General features: G+C 38.8%; 3 protein-coding genes across 5 annotated transcripts in view; 2 read left to right on the top strand and 1 right to left on the bottom strand.

Moving 5' to 3' along the window:
• The window catches only part of LOC103384526 (ER membrane protein complex subunit 3-like), a 629,629-nt gene that overhangs the window by 51,688 nt on the left and 561,663 nt on the right, over positions 1-16,278 (bottom strand). The gene's annotated exons all lie outside the window — the stretch shown is intronic.
• On the top strand, positions 1,330-6,245 carry LOC103384478 (taste receptor type 1 member 1-like). Its single transcript, XM_008318007.2, has 6 exons — positions 1,330-2,366; positions 2,483-2,789; positions 2,894-3,619; positions 3,706-3,912; positions 4,149-4,269; positions 4,356-6,245. The coding sequence occupies exons 1-6, from the start codon at positions 2,200-2,202 to the stop codon at positions 5,282-5,284; spliced, it is 2,457 nt and encodes an 818-aa protein (XP_008316229.1). The 5' UTR covers positions 1,330-2,199; the 3' UTR covers positions 5,285-6,245.
• Positions 6,336-16,087, top strand: LOC103384479 (taste receptor type 1 member 1-like). The gene is made up of 7 exons (XM_008318008.3): positions 6,336-7,830; positions 7,930-8,233; positions 8,355-9,080; positions 9,949-10,155; positions 10,276-10,396; positions 12,472-13,230; positions 15,961-16,087. Exons 1-7 carry the CDS (start codon positions 7,634-7,636, stop codon positions 16,047-16,049), a joined length of 2,403 nt encoding a protein of 800 aa, XP_008316230.3. The 5' UTR covers positions 6,336-7,633; the 3' UTR covers positions 16,050-16,087.

A 16,278-nucleotide genomic window follows, 5' to 3' on the forward strand; every position in this document is an offset into this window, starting at 1 on the left:
GAACAAAAGGAATTCAACATAGTTTCAGGTTTATTTGCCTTGGCCCCAGCCCCTCCTGCATTAGCTCTGTGCCTCCCAGGGGGGCCGCCCCTGTGCTTTGGGAACCACTGCAATAATGTTAGTCTAAATAAAGAATATATATAAAATCAATCCTGTGTCCTGTACAGTCCTTTAAATGAATTTTTTAGCTCAGTTCAGTGAAGTCCAATGCTGATTCACATCCTGTCATGTTTTTTTTAAATGTGAGTTTCAACACTAATAAAACACCCTTATACATATCCTCTCCAACATGACAGCTGTCACCAAACTGTTACATACAGTAAGACACATGTATGTCTCCCTGCCAGTGGTTGATAAATAATGGTAATAAATAAATATATATCAATAAAATGTAGTATTTGTCAACATCAGCCCATCAATGCACTAAAATGAAAAGAACTGGAAAAATAAGAACCAAACAACAGCTAACAAACTATAAATACACGAAGAAATGAAAGAATAAACACAATAAGAAGAGTTTTGTATGGAAATCTACAGTTGCATTTATATATTTAATTATAACAAATTAAATATATAATGTAGATTATTAAGTTACCAACTTACCTAAGGACAAATGCATGACTGCCCTTTGAGAAAAACAATAATGAAATTGGATTTTAATCAATAAAAACAACAAAACAAACACTGCAGTAGTGCTAAATTAGACCCATTTTTAAATGACCATTGCAATTTTTTATCTGCTTTTCGTTTTTCTGCACAAAGGCAAAGACAACTACTATTTCTTTTTAAAGACTCATTAATAGACATTTGTTTTCGGGGCCTAACCCCTCTGATCTTTTTTTCATTGCAGTGTGGCTGCAGCTCACATCCTTTCACCTGACTAACTGTGGTCAGACGTTAAGTCGTGCAGAACTCATTTGTTAGAGGATCCAGGACTCCACTGGTGACCAAAGGTTGTTGGTTGATTTCATATATTTGTTTGAATTTGAGTTACTTGTATATATTTGCTTGTGTCCTCAGGTGATGTCTCATCTTGATCTTCACATTATCATCTCTTTAACGGTCATTTCTGTATGAATATAGCTGGTACATGAGTTGTAGAAGTAGAATGACAATAGAGCAACACTTGTTTGTATTGACTATTTTTCCTTTCTTTTAAATGTTGAGGTTTTTGTGCAGTTTTTGTCTACAAAGTGTGGCTTATGTAGCGATAATCTTGATCTTAAACAATGTGGTGAGAAAATATTGTGGCTTATGTAGCGATAATCTTAATCTTAAACAATGTGGTGAGAAAATATTAGGTGTGAAGTAAAAAAAAAATTCCCTGAATTGGTCTGAAAACTTAATAAATGACTGTAGAGTGACAGGCAAACATTCTCTCATTAGATGGCAGCAGATGGACAAAACAATTTAAAGGGTGACACGGAGCTACTGCTGTTGTTCATGTAATCTACTTATTCACAAAGTGTTGCATTGTGTTCAGCTGAAATCAGATCATCATTGTATTTTGTTTACTGCTGCGCTGTGGAATGTAAAATATATGTCCTGCGGCTCAAAAAGGCCTGATTTACAAAATACAGTTTATTCAAAAACACAGGGCCAAAAACTACTTCAAATGCACTTTTAATTAACCTTAGTTAATAAGGTAAACATAAGGTAAACTTTCAGCACACTCTGACTAAACTTAACTAAAAAGACCAGGGCTTTTATTTTTGTAATTTTTCTGACCTGTGTAGAACATGTATAATTGGGAGGACATAATTTTCTATAAATATCTTATCCCCTGTACTACTTTACTGTGGATGATACAGGTTTGTTTATTTTTGTTTTTGAATGTGAGCTCTTGCAAAACTCCACAGAGTAATACAATGAACCAATCCCCACCAAACTCTCATGAATATTCAAATACCATAGGCCGTGCTGACAGCTGTATGTTGAAGTCCTATACGTACACTGACTGATGTACTGACAATGCAAAATCATTCTTAAAGATGTTCCACATAACTAAAGCTCTTGGCGGCGTTTTGAAAAGTATTAATTCATAAATCATCCTGCATCTATTTCCATAACTAGAACCTTTATGGAAATGAAGACTGGGGCTTTGTATATCAAGGCTGTCACTGCTTGTTAAAAGCACAGAGTAATCGCCGTACTGTAGGTACAGTATCACATTTCTATCGTAAAGTGATACTGACAGCCATGAAATCTTTTTGTGTTTTTTTGTTTCTATGTGCAGTGACCGTGTCCACCGTCCTCGCCTCTGAATTTCACCTGGAGGGAGATTATTTGATAGGTGGACTTTTTGATATTCACTACGGCGACACTTCTTCTCAGAGTGACAGACCAGAGGGCATTGACTGTGCCAGGTGAGTCTCAGTATAAATCTGAGTGGATATCTGCTGCTGTTGATACAGGTTTCATTTAGACCTTTATCAATTTGAGGCACACATGTTCCAAAGCGGTTCTCCTTCTCTGTCCACAGTCACACCTTTGTCCCAACAAGTTACCGCAGGTTTCAATTGATGAGATTCGCTGTAGAGGAAATTAACAACTCCACCACACTCCTGCCCAATGTGACACTTGGATATGAAATATTCGACCACTGCACCGTGTCCCAGAACTTCCCAGAGATTCTTGATCTCATCTCAGTCAATGGTTCAGTGTTCCCATGGGGAGAGCTACAGAGAGATCTGTCCAAATACTCCAAAGTGATGGCAGTGGTTGGACCCTTTTCAAGCAGTGAGACGTGGACCATTGCTCCTCTGTTCATGATGGATCTAATCCCTTTGGTAATTTGGACAGACGTTTTGTTACCATACCTTTCCTTTAAGATGTCATTAATTCATTAATTGGCATTGACTTCAGTAATATTCTTTCTTGGACTTTCTCACAGGTCAGTTATGGAGCTGCCAGCTCAGATTTTTCAGAGAAAGTGAAATTTCCCTCCTTTCTTCGGACAGTACACTCCAACAAGGTCATCATCGACGTGATCGTTAGCATCATACTGCATTTCAAATGGCGCTGGGTTGCTTTTCTGAACAGTGATGACGATTTTGGCAACAACGGCCTGGAGTTGTTTATAAGTCGGATCAAGGACACCGACATCTGCTTAGCTTACAAAACCAAGCTCAATGGTCAGAAAAAACACTCAAGGATATTTAAAGATATCGAGGCCCAAGGGGTGAAGATCATTATTGTTTTTGCTGTAGATATAAGAGCTGAGGCTCTCGTCCAGTCAGCCATTCAGCTAAATGTAACCAACAAGGTGTGGATTGCAGGAGACACCTGGTCCCTGAATGAGAACCTTCTCAAAATGAAAGACATCAGAAATATTGGAACTGTTCTCGGGGTGTCGCAGTCAGTGATGACGATACCTGGTTTCAGTGAATTTATTTATTCGTCCAAATATCAGTCTTACAGTGAAACTGAAGAAGAGACAAAGTTTTGTAACCAGGTTTGCAACTGCAGCAGCCTGAGTCCAGAGGAGCTGAATTCTCTGGACCCGTCTTTCTCTTTTGCCGTTTATTCTGCCACGTATGCTGTCGCTCATGCTTTGCACAATGTCTTGCAATGTGGAGTTGGAAAATGTAGTGGCAATACTACAGTGTTCCCACACAGGGTAGGTATATAATACAAAATGGTTTATTTCTTTCACGCAGTTGCGAAAAAAATCAATCATCTGAACGTTTGTTTTACTCCTGTCAGGTTCTAGCAGAGCTGAAAAAGTCAGACTTTGTGCTTCTGAATCACAGCATTAGCTTTGACCGTGATGGTGACCCTCAGTTTGGATCCTACTCCATAGTGTTTTGGAACAAGAGCGGTGACGTACAGGATGTCGGTTTTTACAGTTTTCACCCATCTGTCCATTCTTTCATCAACGACAGCAGCATTGAGTGGCACACAGATGGAGAGGTGACGAGACACCAGTCGTCTGCTGCTCCAGGCTAAAAACTAATCAAACATTTTGAAAATGTAGTAATAACACTGATTATTCAAAGCTTTAAGGAATGTAGTAGTACATTTATTTGAAGTGCTTCCATTGTTATTTTTCTGATACATTATTATTATTAACATTAAGTAGTAAAATGGTGTCTTTTTTGTACTGCATCTCGGTACTTTGCCTATACTTTGTTTCTTTTGTTTTACAGGTGCCGACTTCACTGTGTTCTCCAGAATGTCCTGTAGGATATGCAAAGCATCAGGATGGAATCCATGAGTGTTGCTTCTCCTGTGAGATCTGTCCTGAGGGAAGTTATATCAACACTACAGGTACGTTGTTCTACGTACATCTACGTTGTCGAGATAAAATAGAACCAACATGGTTTTACTAAATGTCCTGACTTTCTTTTTATCAGAGGATCCTCACAATTGCATCTCGTGTTCTAAGATGGAATGGTCTGTTGAAGGGAGTACGTCATGCAACCTGCGGACGATAGAGTTCATCCCATTCACAGATGGCCTGGCTATATCGATCATGTTCGGGGCCTGTGCATTGGTGGTCATCACAGCTTTCATTTCTGTTCTCTTCACCATCAACTACAACACTCCTGTGGTCAGATCTGCTGGAGGACCGATGTGCTTCCTCATCTTAGGCTGCCTGAGTCTGTGCAGTGTCAGCGTGTTCTTTTATTTTGACAAACCTACGTTTAGTTTCTGTATCCTCAGGTACTTCCCTTTTATTCTGCTCTACACCCTCTGTATTGCATGCTTTGTCGTACGCTCCTTTCAAATTGTTTGTATTTTCAAAATAAGCGCCAAGTTTCCAGACATCCAGAGTTGGTGGACGAAATATCACGGACAATGGCTGATCATCACTGTGATATTTTTTATTCAGGGATTTTTGCTCACATTTGGCTTCTTATTTAATCCCCCACAACAGTACAATGAAACACAGTGGTACCCTGACAAAATCATACTTAGCTGTGAGATTAATTTGAAAACATACTCTGGTTCTTTTGTTTTTCTTTTATTTCTGTGTTCTCTTTGCTTCATTTTCTCCTACATGGGAAAAGACCTTCCCAAAAATTACAACGAGGCCAAAGCCATAACTTTCTGCCTGATGCTACTGATCGCCACGTGGGTTCTTTTTCTCACTGAATACATGCTTTACCGTGGTGTTTCAATCATTAGTCATAATGCTGTGGCACTACTTTCCAGCCTCTACTCCTTCCTAATGTGGTATTTCCTGCCAAAATGTTACATTATTATCTTTCAACCTCAGAAAAACACACCACAGTATTTTCAAGGTCTCATTCAGAGTTACACCAAAACTATTAGCCAATAGCAGACCAAGAATCATTTTGGCTGTTTATGTTAAATCCATCCATGCATTTATTACACAAGAGATTCCCGACCACTGTGCTACTGCACATTAACGTGCCACGAGAGCTCGTCAGGTGGACCATAGAAATGTATCCAATGGCAATAGGTTTGCTGGAAATTATTTGTCAAAAGAAAATATTCTTCCACTAGGTGGCAAGAGATGGCTATAAAAGCAATACAAAACAATTAAATAAAAATAAATAAATAAATAAGTGTAATCCACAGCTGCTGAAAGTCTTTTTATGCATCTCCTGTGAGCATATCAGGGTTGTGTTCAACTAAACAGGCCCAGATGTCACATTAAGTATATAAATTGTAACTGTAGTAAGATGATAGTTCTATTTAATTATATATATATATATATAGTATTTCTAACAGAAACTTTGAGTTTTTCATACATTTATGTAAAAATTCATGAAGTCCTTTTTGTACCACCAGGCTGTTTTGTTAGTAAGATTTCAACACATGGAATGCATTATTAACACCAATGATGGTTTCAGTAAGGTAGCACAATGCCAATACTGTTGAGATATCTGTTCATTTATTACTTTCTCCCACTGCCTAGTTGCAAATCCTCCTCTCTACCACAAATCACCTGTGTGTGTTTTCACAGAAAAGTATACATTAGTTTCAGTTCATATCAAATGCATTATTAAAATAAAAGTCTTTGTCAGACATGATGTCAATGCTGAGTATAATTTCAAACATGTTAGCCTCTGAGTGAGCGGCAGCCACAGTAGATGCAGTAAATAAATAATCACACAATCATGTGGAGACACAGCTTATTGACGAAGGTAAGTGTTTACCCTGGGTATGTGGCTGTAAATCAACCCCATTTTAAATCTGTAAACCAGTGGTTCTGAAACTGTGGTATGTGTACCCCCAGTGGTACGTGAGTGCTCTGTAGTGGTATGTGGGGAAAATTAATATATTCACATTTCCATTTTCAGTTGAATAAACAATTAATATATTCACATTTCCATTTTTAGTTGAATAAATCTGAAACATACCATGCACAATTAACACAACATTTAGACAAAATGTGTAGCTACTTGTGAGATTATGAAATAGGATGTCTGGTCTTTTTATTTATTTACTTGTTTTTTGCTGTAATGGAAGTCTGTTGCTCATGTAAGCACAGGCAGCACGAAATCATGGGATCACCTGCAAGTTGAACATGGAACGAGCAGGGGATTCTAACGTTAATCATCATGGTGGTACTCAGAGAGCTCAATGTTTTCTCAGGTGGTACAGAGTAGAAAGAGTTTGAGAACCACTGGTCTTAACTACAACTTTTGTGACCAGAGGCATCTGTGAAACAAATTATTTCTATGTTTGTACAAATGCATCTCACACACAAAATATTTATCTAGCAAAATTATGATTGCTATGACCTTGTTATAAAGGAGTTTCATGAGAAAAGACACAGGTGTATCTGATCAATAAATCCTACTTTGCTTTTCTACCTCTTCATGATGTACTTGACATTTTCAACAGATGATGGATCTGGACTGCAGGCAGGTTAGTCAATCACACACACCTTTCTGATGTTTGTGTATTTCTATTGAGTCCTTGAGGCTCTGTCCCCCACAGTGGCATGAATCATGGTCTATGGGGGTTAAGTTCATTTAGAGCAGTTACTGCACTTGGCCCTGATGCAAATACCCCCCAACTTTCCAAATCTTTGGTGAATGCTCCTGTTATATTCTAAACCCAAACCTGATTACAGGGGTTCCTAGACTTACATACCAACATACCTCGATTTTTGTTGTACCAAAACAGTACACATCATAAAATAGGACATAAAACCATCTGGAGAGTCTGATGCTATGAAGCCATAATGAAGGGCAAAACATAAATAAAAAAAATCACAAGCAAAATAAAGCAAATGTAGCACAATCCATCGTACAACCCCCAAATTTAAACAAAGCCATCTTCCACGTATGCCATCTGCCGCTCCACTCCACTCCACTCCACTCCACTCACCGCCTACTTCCCGTGTGAACTAGTTGGCAAGGTTTTATGAAAAATGGCAATGTATCCGCAAAAGACCACAGGTTGACGGCGTAACATCCAAAATACAGACGTTAATATTCAAAACATTCTCAGAATGTTTCCAAACTTTCCCTGGAAATGTCGCACGTGTGCTCATCACAAGGAGCCTGTGCAGCAGCAGTGTAGACGCCTTTGCATACTAATTTGAAAATTCCCTTCCTACCATGTAGCCCACATGCATGGAAATTTTCACTGGGCCATAGACATCACCTGTGTTCCATAACTCAATAAGATCAGAAGCTAATTTCAGAATAAAATGAGATTGTTAAGGTCAGCAACAGCGATGAAACATCGTCTTGCTCTTCTCTGCGTGCTTGGGTCTTTTCTCAACAGCAGCATCTCCAGCTCACAGTTTCAGCGGGATGGAGATTATCTGTTGGGTGGACTTTTCAACATTCATCATGTCACCAGCCCTGTTGACCGTAAAAAACCAGAAGCTATTCACTGCTCCAGGTGAGTCCAAATACATAACTATGCACGGAGCAAACGGAATCTCAAACATTTAGGATCTGTGAGCACTTGAATTTTGTTATTGTTGTTTTTTCTTCCCAGTCACCCTTTCCTTCTCGCAAATTATCGAATGTTCCAAATCATGAGATTTGCCGTGGAGGAAATAAATAATTCCACCAAGCTGCTGCCAAATGTGTCTCTGGGCTTTGAGTTATTCGACCACTGCTCAGACATTCAAAGCTTTCCAGAAATTTACAAGCTAATCTCAACTGAGGGTTTAGTCCATGGTAGGGTTAAATCACACATACATAAAAACACTTCTAAAGTGATCGGAGTGGTCGGTGCTTTCTCCTCCACTCAGACCCTGACTGTCGCTCCACTCTTGATGATGGATTTCATGCCTATGGTTAGTTTGCACTTTTGTTTCATATATTTAGACAGAGAAATTAATATTGACATGCTTTAAACATTTTTTAAACAATGTGCAACTTCACATTCTATTTGATCATTGTCAATTCTTCTGACAGGTCAGCTATGGAGCTTCAAGCTCTGTATTGTCCCAAAAAAGTGTCTATCCTTCCTTTTCACGCACAGTCAACCCAAACGCACACGTCATAAAGGTAATCATTAGTATCATCAAACACTTCAAGTGGCGCTGGGTGGCTTTCCTCAACAGCAACAATGATTTTGGCATTGACGGATTGGAAATATTCATTAATATGATTGAACAAACGGACATCTGCCTCGCCTACACCAAAGGTCTGGACGAGAAGACCAACTTCTCCCAACTTTTCAAACAAATCCATGAACAGAAAATACATGTGCTGATTGTTTTTGCCCCTAATGCATATGCTGAAGCTCTCATTGAGTCAGCGATTCACCTGAATATCAAAGACAAAGTCTGGATAGGAGATGACGGCTGGACCCTGAACAGGAAGCTTCCAAGGATGGAAGGAATCAAGAATATTGGAACAGTTCTAGGGATCTCTCAGTCAAAAGTGACAATTCCTGGATTCAGTGACTTTGTTTATAATGCAAAACATCACAATCAGTTTGAGGATGAGGAACAGCAAGAGTTTTGTAACCAGGTTTGCAACTGCAGCAACCTGAGTGCAGAAGATGTGGCCACTGCAGACCCCTCTTTTTCTTTTTCCGTATATTCTGCTGTATACGCCCTCGCTCATGCCTTACACAGTGTCCTGCAGTGTGGAGTTGGCACATGTGATAAAAGCACTGCAGTCTACCCACACATGGTAAGTCTACAAATGATAAAACACAGAATATTTGATAGTGTTCTTCAAACACTGGGTTGGGATGCAATCGTTCAGAGAATATTTAATTTTGTACGGCTAATGTTTTACTAAGGAATTCTGTGAAAATACAGCTAATGTTTTACTAAGGAATTCTGTGAATGGTTTGACTCTGTTTCTCAAGAAATCAGTGGATCACAAGGATAAATGCAGTTATTTACAGGACTTGACATAAAATTATAACCAGCTGTATTCCTTGGTCTGACTTTTTAAACTTTGATGCTGATCAAATGCAAATCACAATATGCCACTAAGTCAAAATTTAAATGTGTGCTCCTTCTATGTTATTTCACTGTGTTTGGTTTGGCTTTAGGATTGAGCTGCATGCAGTGAAAGCAGAAAAACACAATCAAAATCCAAACACTAACTTTCAGAGAAAGACTTAATGACTGACAAATTCCATTCACAAATATTGCAGGTTCAGAATCAGGCAAACAGACTAAGTCAAAAACACATGGTCAGAGCAGCACACGAAAACACACTGGTTCAGTGGGTGAGTGAAACAAAATGGCAGAGAACTGTGGAGGGAGTCCAGCTTATATAGAGTTAGGGGCGGAGTTAACAAGACACAGGTGGAGAAGGTTAGGTAATCTCCTTGGAGGGAAACACAGGAGGAGGGGAGGGGGAGGGCTGTGCACACAGGTGGAGTGAATCTGGAAGAAATGACAGGAGTGAGACATAATGTTAGAAAGGAATAAAAAGAACTATACAAAATAAAATAATACATTTAAAACTACTTTAAAGAGTAACACAATAAAACAATCTAAAACCATTTAAATCGTTGTTTGTTTGTTTGTTTTGTTCACCAAAGGTTCTGGCAGAGCTGAAGAAATCAAACTTCACACTTTTAAACCAAGTCGTTCAGTTTGATGAAAACGGTGACCCCAAGTTTGGATCCAATTCCATAGTTTTCTGGAACAAGAGTGGTGATGCCCAGGAGATCGGTTATTATCATTTTCACACACTGTCCAGTTTCTTCATCAATGACACATTAATAGAGTGGTTCACAGGTGGTGAGGTAAGTTTGACCATGATATATTTTATTAGAATGTTATAGCAATGATTTATAATAGCTACACGTTTATAAAATGACTGCCTATGACTACATTTAGCCAGTGTTCCACGTACATGTTTTCAGGTTCCTTCCTCGGTGTGTTCTCCAGAGTGTCCGGTGGGATACATAAAAAAGCCGTATGAAGACTACAAATGCTGCTTCACCTGTGAAATGTGTCCACATGGAACTTATGTCAACAGCACAGGTAAAAAAAACAAAACAAAAAAAACATCAGACATCAGAGGAAGACACTAAGATCTCATGGTGAGGTATTTCAGCTAATTTTAAATTAGAACTGAACTGAACTATAAATCAGTAACAACGATTCATCAGGCATGAATAGTGACGCTGGAGGTTGCGGTTCACTTGCAGTGACCAGGATGGACAGGGTTAGATATGAGCAGATGACAGTTGAGGTGGATCAGATAGGAGATAAAGTTAGAGAGGTGAGGTTGAGATGGTTTGGACATGTGTTGAGGAAAGATAGTGAATATACTTGACAAAGGATGTTGGACATGTAGTTTCCAGACTAGGGGAGGTGTGGAAGACTTCAGAGGAGATTGGTGGGTGTATTGAGGACACGGATCTCACAACTGACAGCTCCAACTGTTCTCTGAGTAAGACATAGCTTATTGGGGGAACCAAGGGGTTAGGTTTCATATGTTATCACAGTATTTTGCTTGGGTTGCTCTGATGCACATCTGCCTACACACTATTTGATTCATCGTGCATAATACTAGGATGTGCTCTATACTGCAACCAGTTGCCTTTTATGCCCCGAGGCAGTGCCTCGGCTGAATATGGTGGCGTCTTTGGCCATCACTGTCATGGCAAGAAGAACAATAATGGTTAACATGTTCTTGAGCCATGTGCCAATCCCAACCTTTGTCTCCTAGGTTCTCCGTAGTTGTCAGTTAACTGAGGTCAATGTTTTGTTCGTACACTAGCACAATTTGGATCATATTATCATACAGAGGTACTCTACTCCTGCCTGCCTTTCAAGTAACAATCCTGCAAAGCTTTAATGAATTGGACGTTGGTCCAACTCACTGGGATCGATACTACTTGGGAAGTCACCCAGGATTGTGTTCTTGCACCAACACCCTACTTTGTGCCCTTCCTTGATTATCTGAAGTGCTACTGCAAAAAATTATACTACCTGTCCTGCCTGAAAGTTTAAACTTGAGTAACCGTGTCCCAATGCGCTAGATCTTAAATGCAGACTGCACTTTCTTTGTGCTCCAAACAAGATAGTAGTGTTGACCTAAAAGGTTGAACCTCCCTCGACTAATATCCGTTCATGTGCATTGTCTTGTCAGTTAACAAGATAGATCTGTGTACATTGGGTACATTCTGGGAAAACAACTTTCTTGAACCTGTGCTAAACACAACTTTCATCATCAAGTGGCTACAGTTATCCATCCCTGAGGTTTGAAATGCATGTTTGTGTCCCAGTTTGGTCATTCTACCCTAAACAGGAGCAAAAGATGAACACTTTCCTTCCTTCCTTTCTATGTGACATCCTTGGCATGAAATGGCAGGATCAGGTCTTTTATACATTTTAGAACGCATAGGATCAGTCAAAATGCTCACTATCCTGTTTATCAGACGACGCTGATGGGCTACTAATGTTTACCTCATGGGAGGTGAGTATAAACCTAAGGCAATAGTATTGCCAGACTAGGGGAGGTGTGGAAGACTTCAGAGTAAGTCTTCCACACCTTCCACAAGGTATCCCAGCCGTCCAGCCTGTTGAGTGCCCTCATCTCTGTTATAAAGATCTCCTCAAACTGGACGTGAAGTTGTTTGTCTTTGACCCTAACACCTAGCCTAAGAGGAAGACACTAAGATCCTCTGGCCTGAGATAGCAGAGGATCGGAGGTCCTCAGTTTGCAACACCCTTGAACTACTGCAGTTTGCCATTTGCTCACCACACAACCTATGTATGAATTTATTAAGAAAGCCTTGTTCCCTCATTCCGATGAGGAAGACAGTTTTGTTTACATTTACCAGTGGTACACCATATATTTTTCAAACATTTGGTTCACAAACATGGTTTGGCCAGAACTATCTGTAGAGGTCAATAAAGAACTTAACAGTGCATACATTCTGTGTGACCTTCATTGCTGTTTGCTCTGACTAATTCCATATAAGCATGGTGAGAATTCAAGTTATGTCACCATTAGGTACTGAACCCCAATGTAAGTTGAGTACTTATAGTATATTTTGAACTACATTTTTCTAAACTTGACTTCTCTCTCTCTCTCTCTCTCTCACCAGAGGATCCCTTTAAATGCTTCTTCTGTGCAGAGACAGAATGGTCCAATGAAGCGAGTACATCATGCAACCAGCGGAGTGTGGAGTACATTACATTCACAGACACTTTAGCTATAACCCTATTGCTTGGGGCTTGTGCCTTTGTGGCCATCACCATTTTCATTTCTGTTCTCTTTGCCTTCAACTACAACACCCCTGTAGTCAGATCTGCTGGAGGACCGATGTGCTTCCTCATCCTGGGCTGCCTCAGTCTGTGCAGTGTCAGTGTGTTCTTTTATTTTGACAAGCCAACAACCCTTTTTTGCATACTGAGGTTCTTACCCTTCATTTTGTTCTTCACCGTTTGTATCGCGTGTTTTGTCGTGCGTTCTTTTCAAATTGTTTGCATTTTCAAAATAGGTGCAAAATTTCCCAAGATCCACAACTGGTGGGTGAAATATCACGGACAATGGTTGATCATCACGGCTACGTTTTTCACTCAGGCACTTCTGGTTGTCATCGGCTACGTCACTGGACCCCCAAAGCCTTACAACGAAACACTTCTGTACCCTGAAAGGATCATACTGCTCTGTGATATCAATGCGAATGCGAACTCTGCGTCTGTTGTTTTACTTTTATTTCTGTGTTCTCTTTGCTTCATTTTCTCCTACATGGGAAAAGACCTTCCCAAAAATTACAACGAGGCCAAAGCCATAACTTTCTGCCTGCTCCTGCTGATCCTCAGCTGGATCTTCTTTGTCACTGAATACATGCTCTACCATGGTAAATATATCATCTTTCTAAACGCTCTGACACTGCTCTCCAGTCTATACTTTTTTCTGTTGTGGTATTTCCTTCCTAAATGTTACATAATTATATTTCAGCCTCAGAAAAACACACAGCAGTATTTTCAAGGTCTCATTCAGAGTTACACCAAAACTATTAGCCTGTAGTGAATTTAAACCCATGTGTTTATGTACAAGATACATCACCTGTGGCTTTTACACTTAAACACTCCAGGCAATAACTTGGAAGCAAGATTGATTTTATAAATATTATACTGTATTTTGACATCATTTTAATGTCAATTGACACCCATTTCCTTTAGCCACTAGCATCTTTGACATACTTCTACACTCAGTTATTTTTTCTGTAATTACTCATTGTTGATGTTCAATGTGTAATAACATGTGTTGTTCTGTAATTATACCGTAAATGCAGCTTAACACGTGTACTGTGTATTTTATGATAGTTTAAAAATGTTTAAAAAAAAGTTGTGTTAAAAAGTTCTAACCACACGATGTCGCCATTAACTGTTTTTCCAGGACAACGCTGTCATTCCAGCACATCGGCTAACAGTTTAGCATAAACTAATTACTTTTCAAGTTTTTCCGAATAGCTTAAACATATATGAGGCATTCTTTAACACAGCATTTCTGTAATTCTCTATGTTTATCAATTAAGCTAAATGTTAGACTGTAGTTAGGCATCTAGGTCGATTCCTTGTTAAGTTAGTCTGGCCTAGGTTCTCTTCACTGTCATTTGTGTTGTTTCTTGTTAATGATTCTAATGTTTAAAAGTCTTTTCTGGATATTTTTCTATAAGAAACAAAAAACCCATCTGCTGCGATAACTGTCATGATCTGAATAAAAAGTTGTCAAAAATATTTGAAAAGAATAACATGTATTGATTCTGTACCTTGAAGTATATAGTGTAAGAGTCAAACTGTAGTGTATAACACAGTAGCTACTACTCAGTCAGCAGGTGTGTATTTTAAATTAAATTCATAAATTGTAACGGGTTCCAACTAAAAATAATTCTTATGCAGCCATGTTTATGTTGCCAAGTTTATTTAAAAATATAGAAGAATTATTGAAATATCAATAATCCAAGTGGTTTAAAGACAGAGAGACAAAGTCTTTGTCATTGGTAATCACAGGATGAATAATGATAATCATCCAGACTTTTCACATGCAAAGTAGGTTTCTGCCTCACATGGTACAGTCAGGAAGCTCAGGGAGATTTTTCAGAAAACAAATCCCAGACTGATAGAACAAGAGGAGACAGCACACTGTCAAAATTAGTCATAATAGGATAGATATATAATAATAGATAATAGGACCACCAACTCTATGAAACATAAGACATCTAGCAGCTGTTGTCTGTCTTTTGATTCATTTTGATTAATCCACAACTATCCTATGATTAATCAGATTATAATTTTACTGGCCTCAAATGAACTTATATAAGAACTTTTATAAACTTAATATACATGGATACACAATCATTCTGACTGTGTCAATGACTGGCATGTCAACATCTCCACTTCCATCAATCCACTGAAACAGTGAAGGTTCATCCTAAAACAAAGTTAGTAAGAAAATTGGTATTTTGTCAGAAAGGCTGTGTTTTATTTTAGTATCACATTAGTGACGACAATGTGGTGAATGACTTAGAAGAATGGAGGACAGAACAATCTGCAAAGTGATGAAGGAAATTTTGATGCTCAACTTTTATTGGAGGAATTATAGGACCTTCTTCAGGCAAAGGTTACAATAAAGCAGGAAAACTAGTAATAATAGAGCAGGGTTGGTTCATCAACTGGTGACCATCACACTGTCTTCTCACATAGAAAAAACATGAAGCTGTCACATGATTCAGTCATGAATTCAGTAAAGGTCCAGGAATCTCGTCCATCCCACTTGCTCCTGACTGAAAGAGAAAGATGAGATTTTAAATATGACTTAGAAAACAACTTCAACAACTTCATTTTTAGAAAATGTTTAGAAACATTTATGACGATTAAAAAAAAATATCAACACCAATATGACATCATGAAATTTTCAGTGAACAGAACATAGAGATAACGTCTGTTGTCTAACTCTGGTTAAATGAGATTTTAGGTCAGAAATGGGTCATTTTATCACCAGAAGATGTTTGTCAGGGTTATATTTATTAATGTATAAACAGAAACTTACTCCAAAGTATCATGCAGTTGAAGTTCACCTCACTGTCCTCAGATGGTTCCACATTTCCACTTTGATCAATCCACTGAAATGATTGAGACCCATCCAGAAAATTAAGTTGAATAAAATAAACACATTAATCTGTACTGGTGGTTTACACTGGTTGTTAATATCCTTGACAATAAGACAACCTTTTAGGACATAAAGACATAAAATGATCTGTCTGTTTTTGAAGACAGTCTTAGATGATTTTATAGAGACATCATCTGATGTTGTCACTGCTCACCTTTAATTCTCTAGCTCCAACCCAGAATGAGAACACAGACCCAAATTTGTTATGTAAGACACATGTCAGTGAGGCCATGGTTGGGACATCTCTGACTGCCATCAGGTGTCCACCCTCAGTCTGGCAAAAAGACTGAAGAAAGAAAGAGATAAAGAGTTTACAGTGATTTTCTGGACATCATTGTTGTGACCCTGAGATTTGTTTCTGAAACATTTTACAATCACAAAAAACAAAACTGTGTGTGTGTTTTCTTTACCTCAGCATCATCAAACGTTTTTGGATTTGGGGAAATCATCACACAGCGATTGCCATCCAGACGGATCCATCCAGAACCACATGATCCATCTTGATTGGCAACACACTGGTCAGCATCCCAGGAGAAGGTGTGATCTTTAAGAAAACAAACAAAAAACACAGACTTGTTAGAATTTCTGTCCTACTGTCAGAGTCAGTCCATCTCCTTTTGTGTTTCCATCTCACAGGCAGCAGATTCTTTGCTGAACATCCCAACCACCAGAAGAACAACAGTCACCACAACAGGACCCATGGCTGCAGACTCACTGATCCTCACTGTCTGTA

Source organism: Cynoglossus semilaevis, chromosome 10 (genome assembly GCF_000523025.1).
Source record: "Cynoglossus semilaevis isolate Cse_v1.0 chromosome 10, Cse_v1.0, whole genome shotgun sequence".
NCBI classification, from domain to species: Eukaryota; Metazoa; Chordata; class Actinopteri; order Pleuronectiformes; family Cynoglossidae; genus Cynoglossus; species Cynoglossus semilaevis.

Bases quoted from the DNA above. Each gene is read 5' to 3' on its own strand.
- LOC103384479 (XM_008318008.3), top strand. From the start codon at position 7,634: ATGAGATTGTTAAGGTCAGCAACAGCGATGAAACATCGTCTTGCTCTT. The intron at 7,831-7,929 runs GTGAGTCCAAAT...TTTTCTTCCCAG, and splicing joins GAAGCTATTCACTGCTCCAG to TCACCCTTTCCTTCTCGCAA. The intron at 10,397-12,471 runs GTAAAAAAAACA...CTCTCTCACCAG, and splicing joins AACTTATGTCAACAGCACAG to AGGATCCCTTTAAATGCTTC.
- LOC103384478 (XM_008318007.2), top strand. From the start codon at position 2,200: ATGAAATCTTTTTGTGTTTTTTTGTTTCTATGTGCAGTGACCGTGTCC. The intron at 2,790-2,893 runs GTAATTTGGACA...ACTTTCTCACAG, and splicing joins TGATGGATCTAATCCCTTTG to GTCAGTTATGGAGCTGCCAG. The intron at 3,620-3,705 runs GTAGGTATATAA...TACTCCTGTCAG, and splicing joins CTACAGTGTTCCCACACAGG to GTTCTAGCAGAGCTGAAAAA.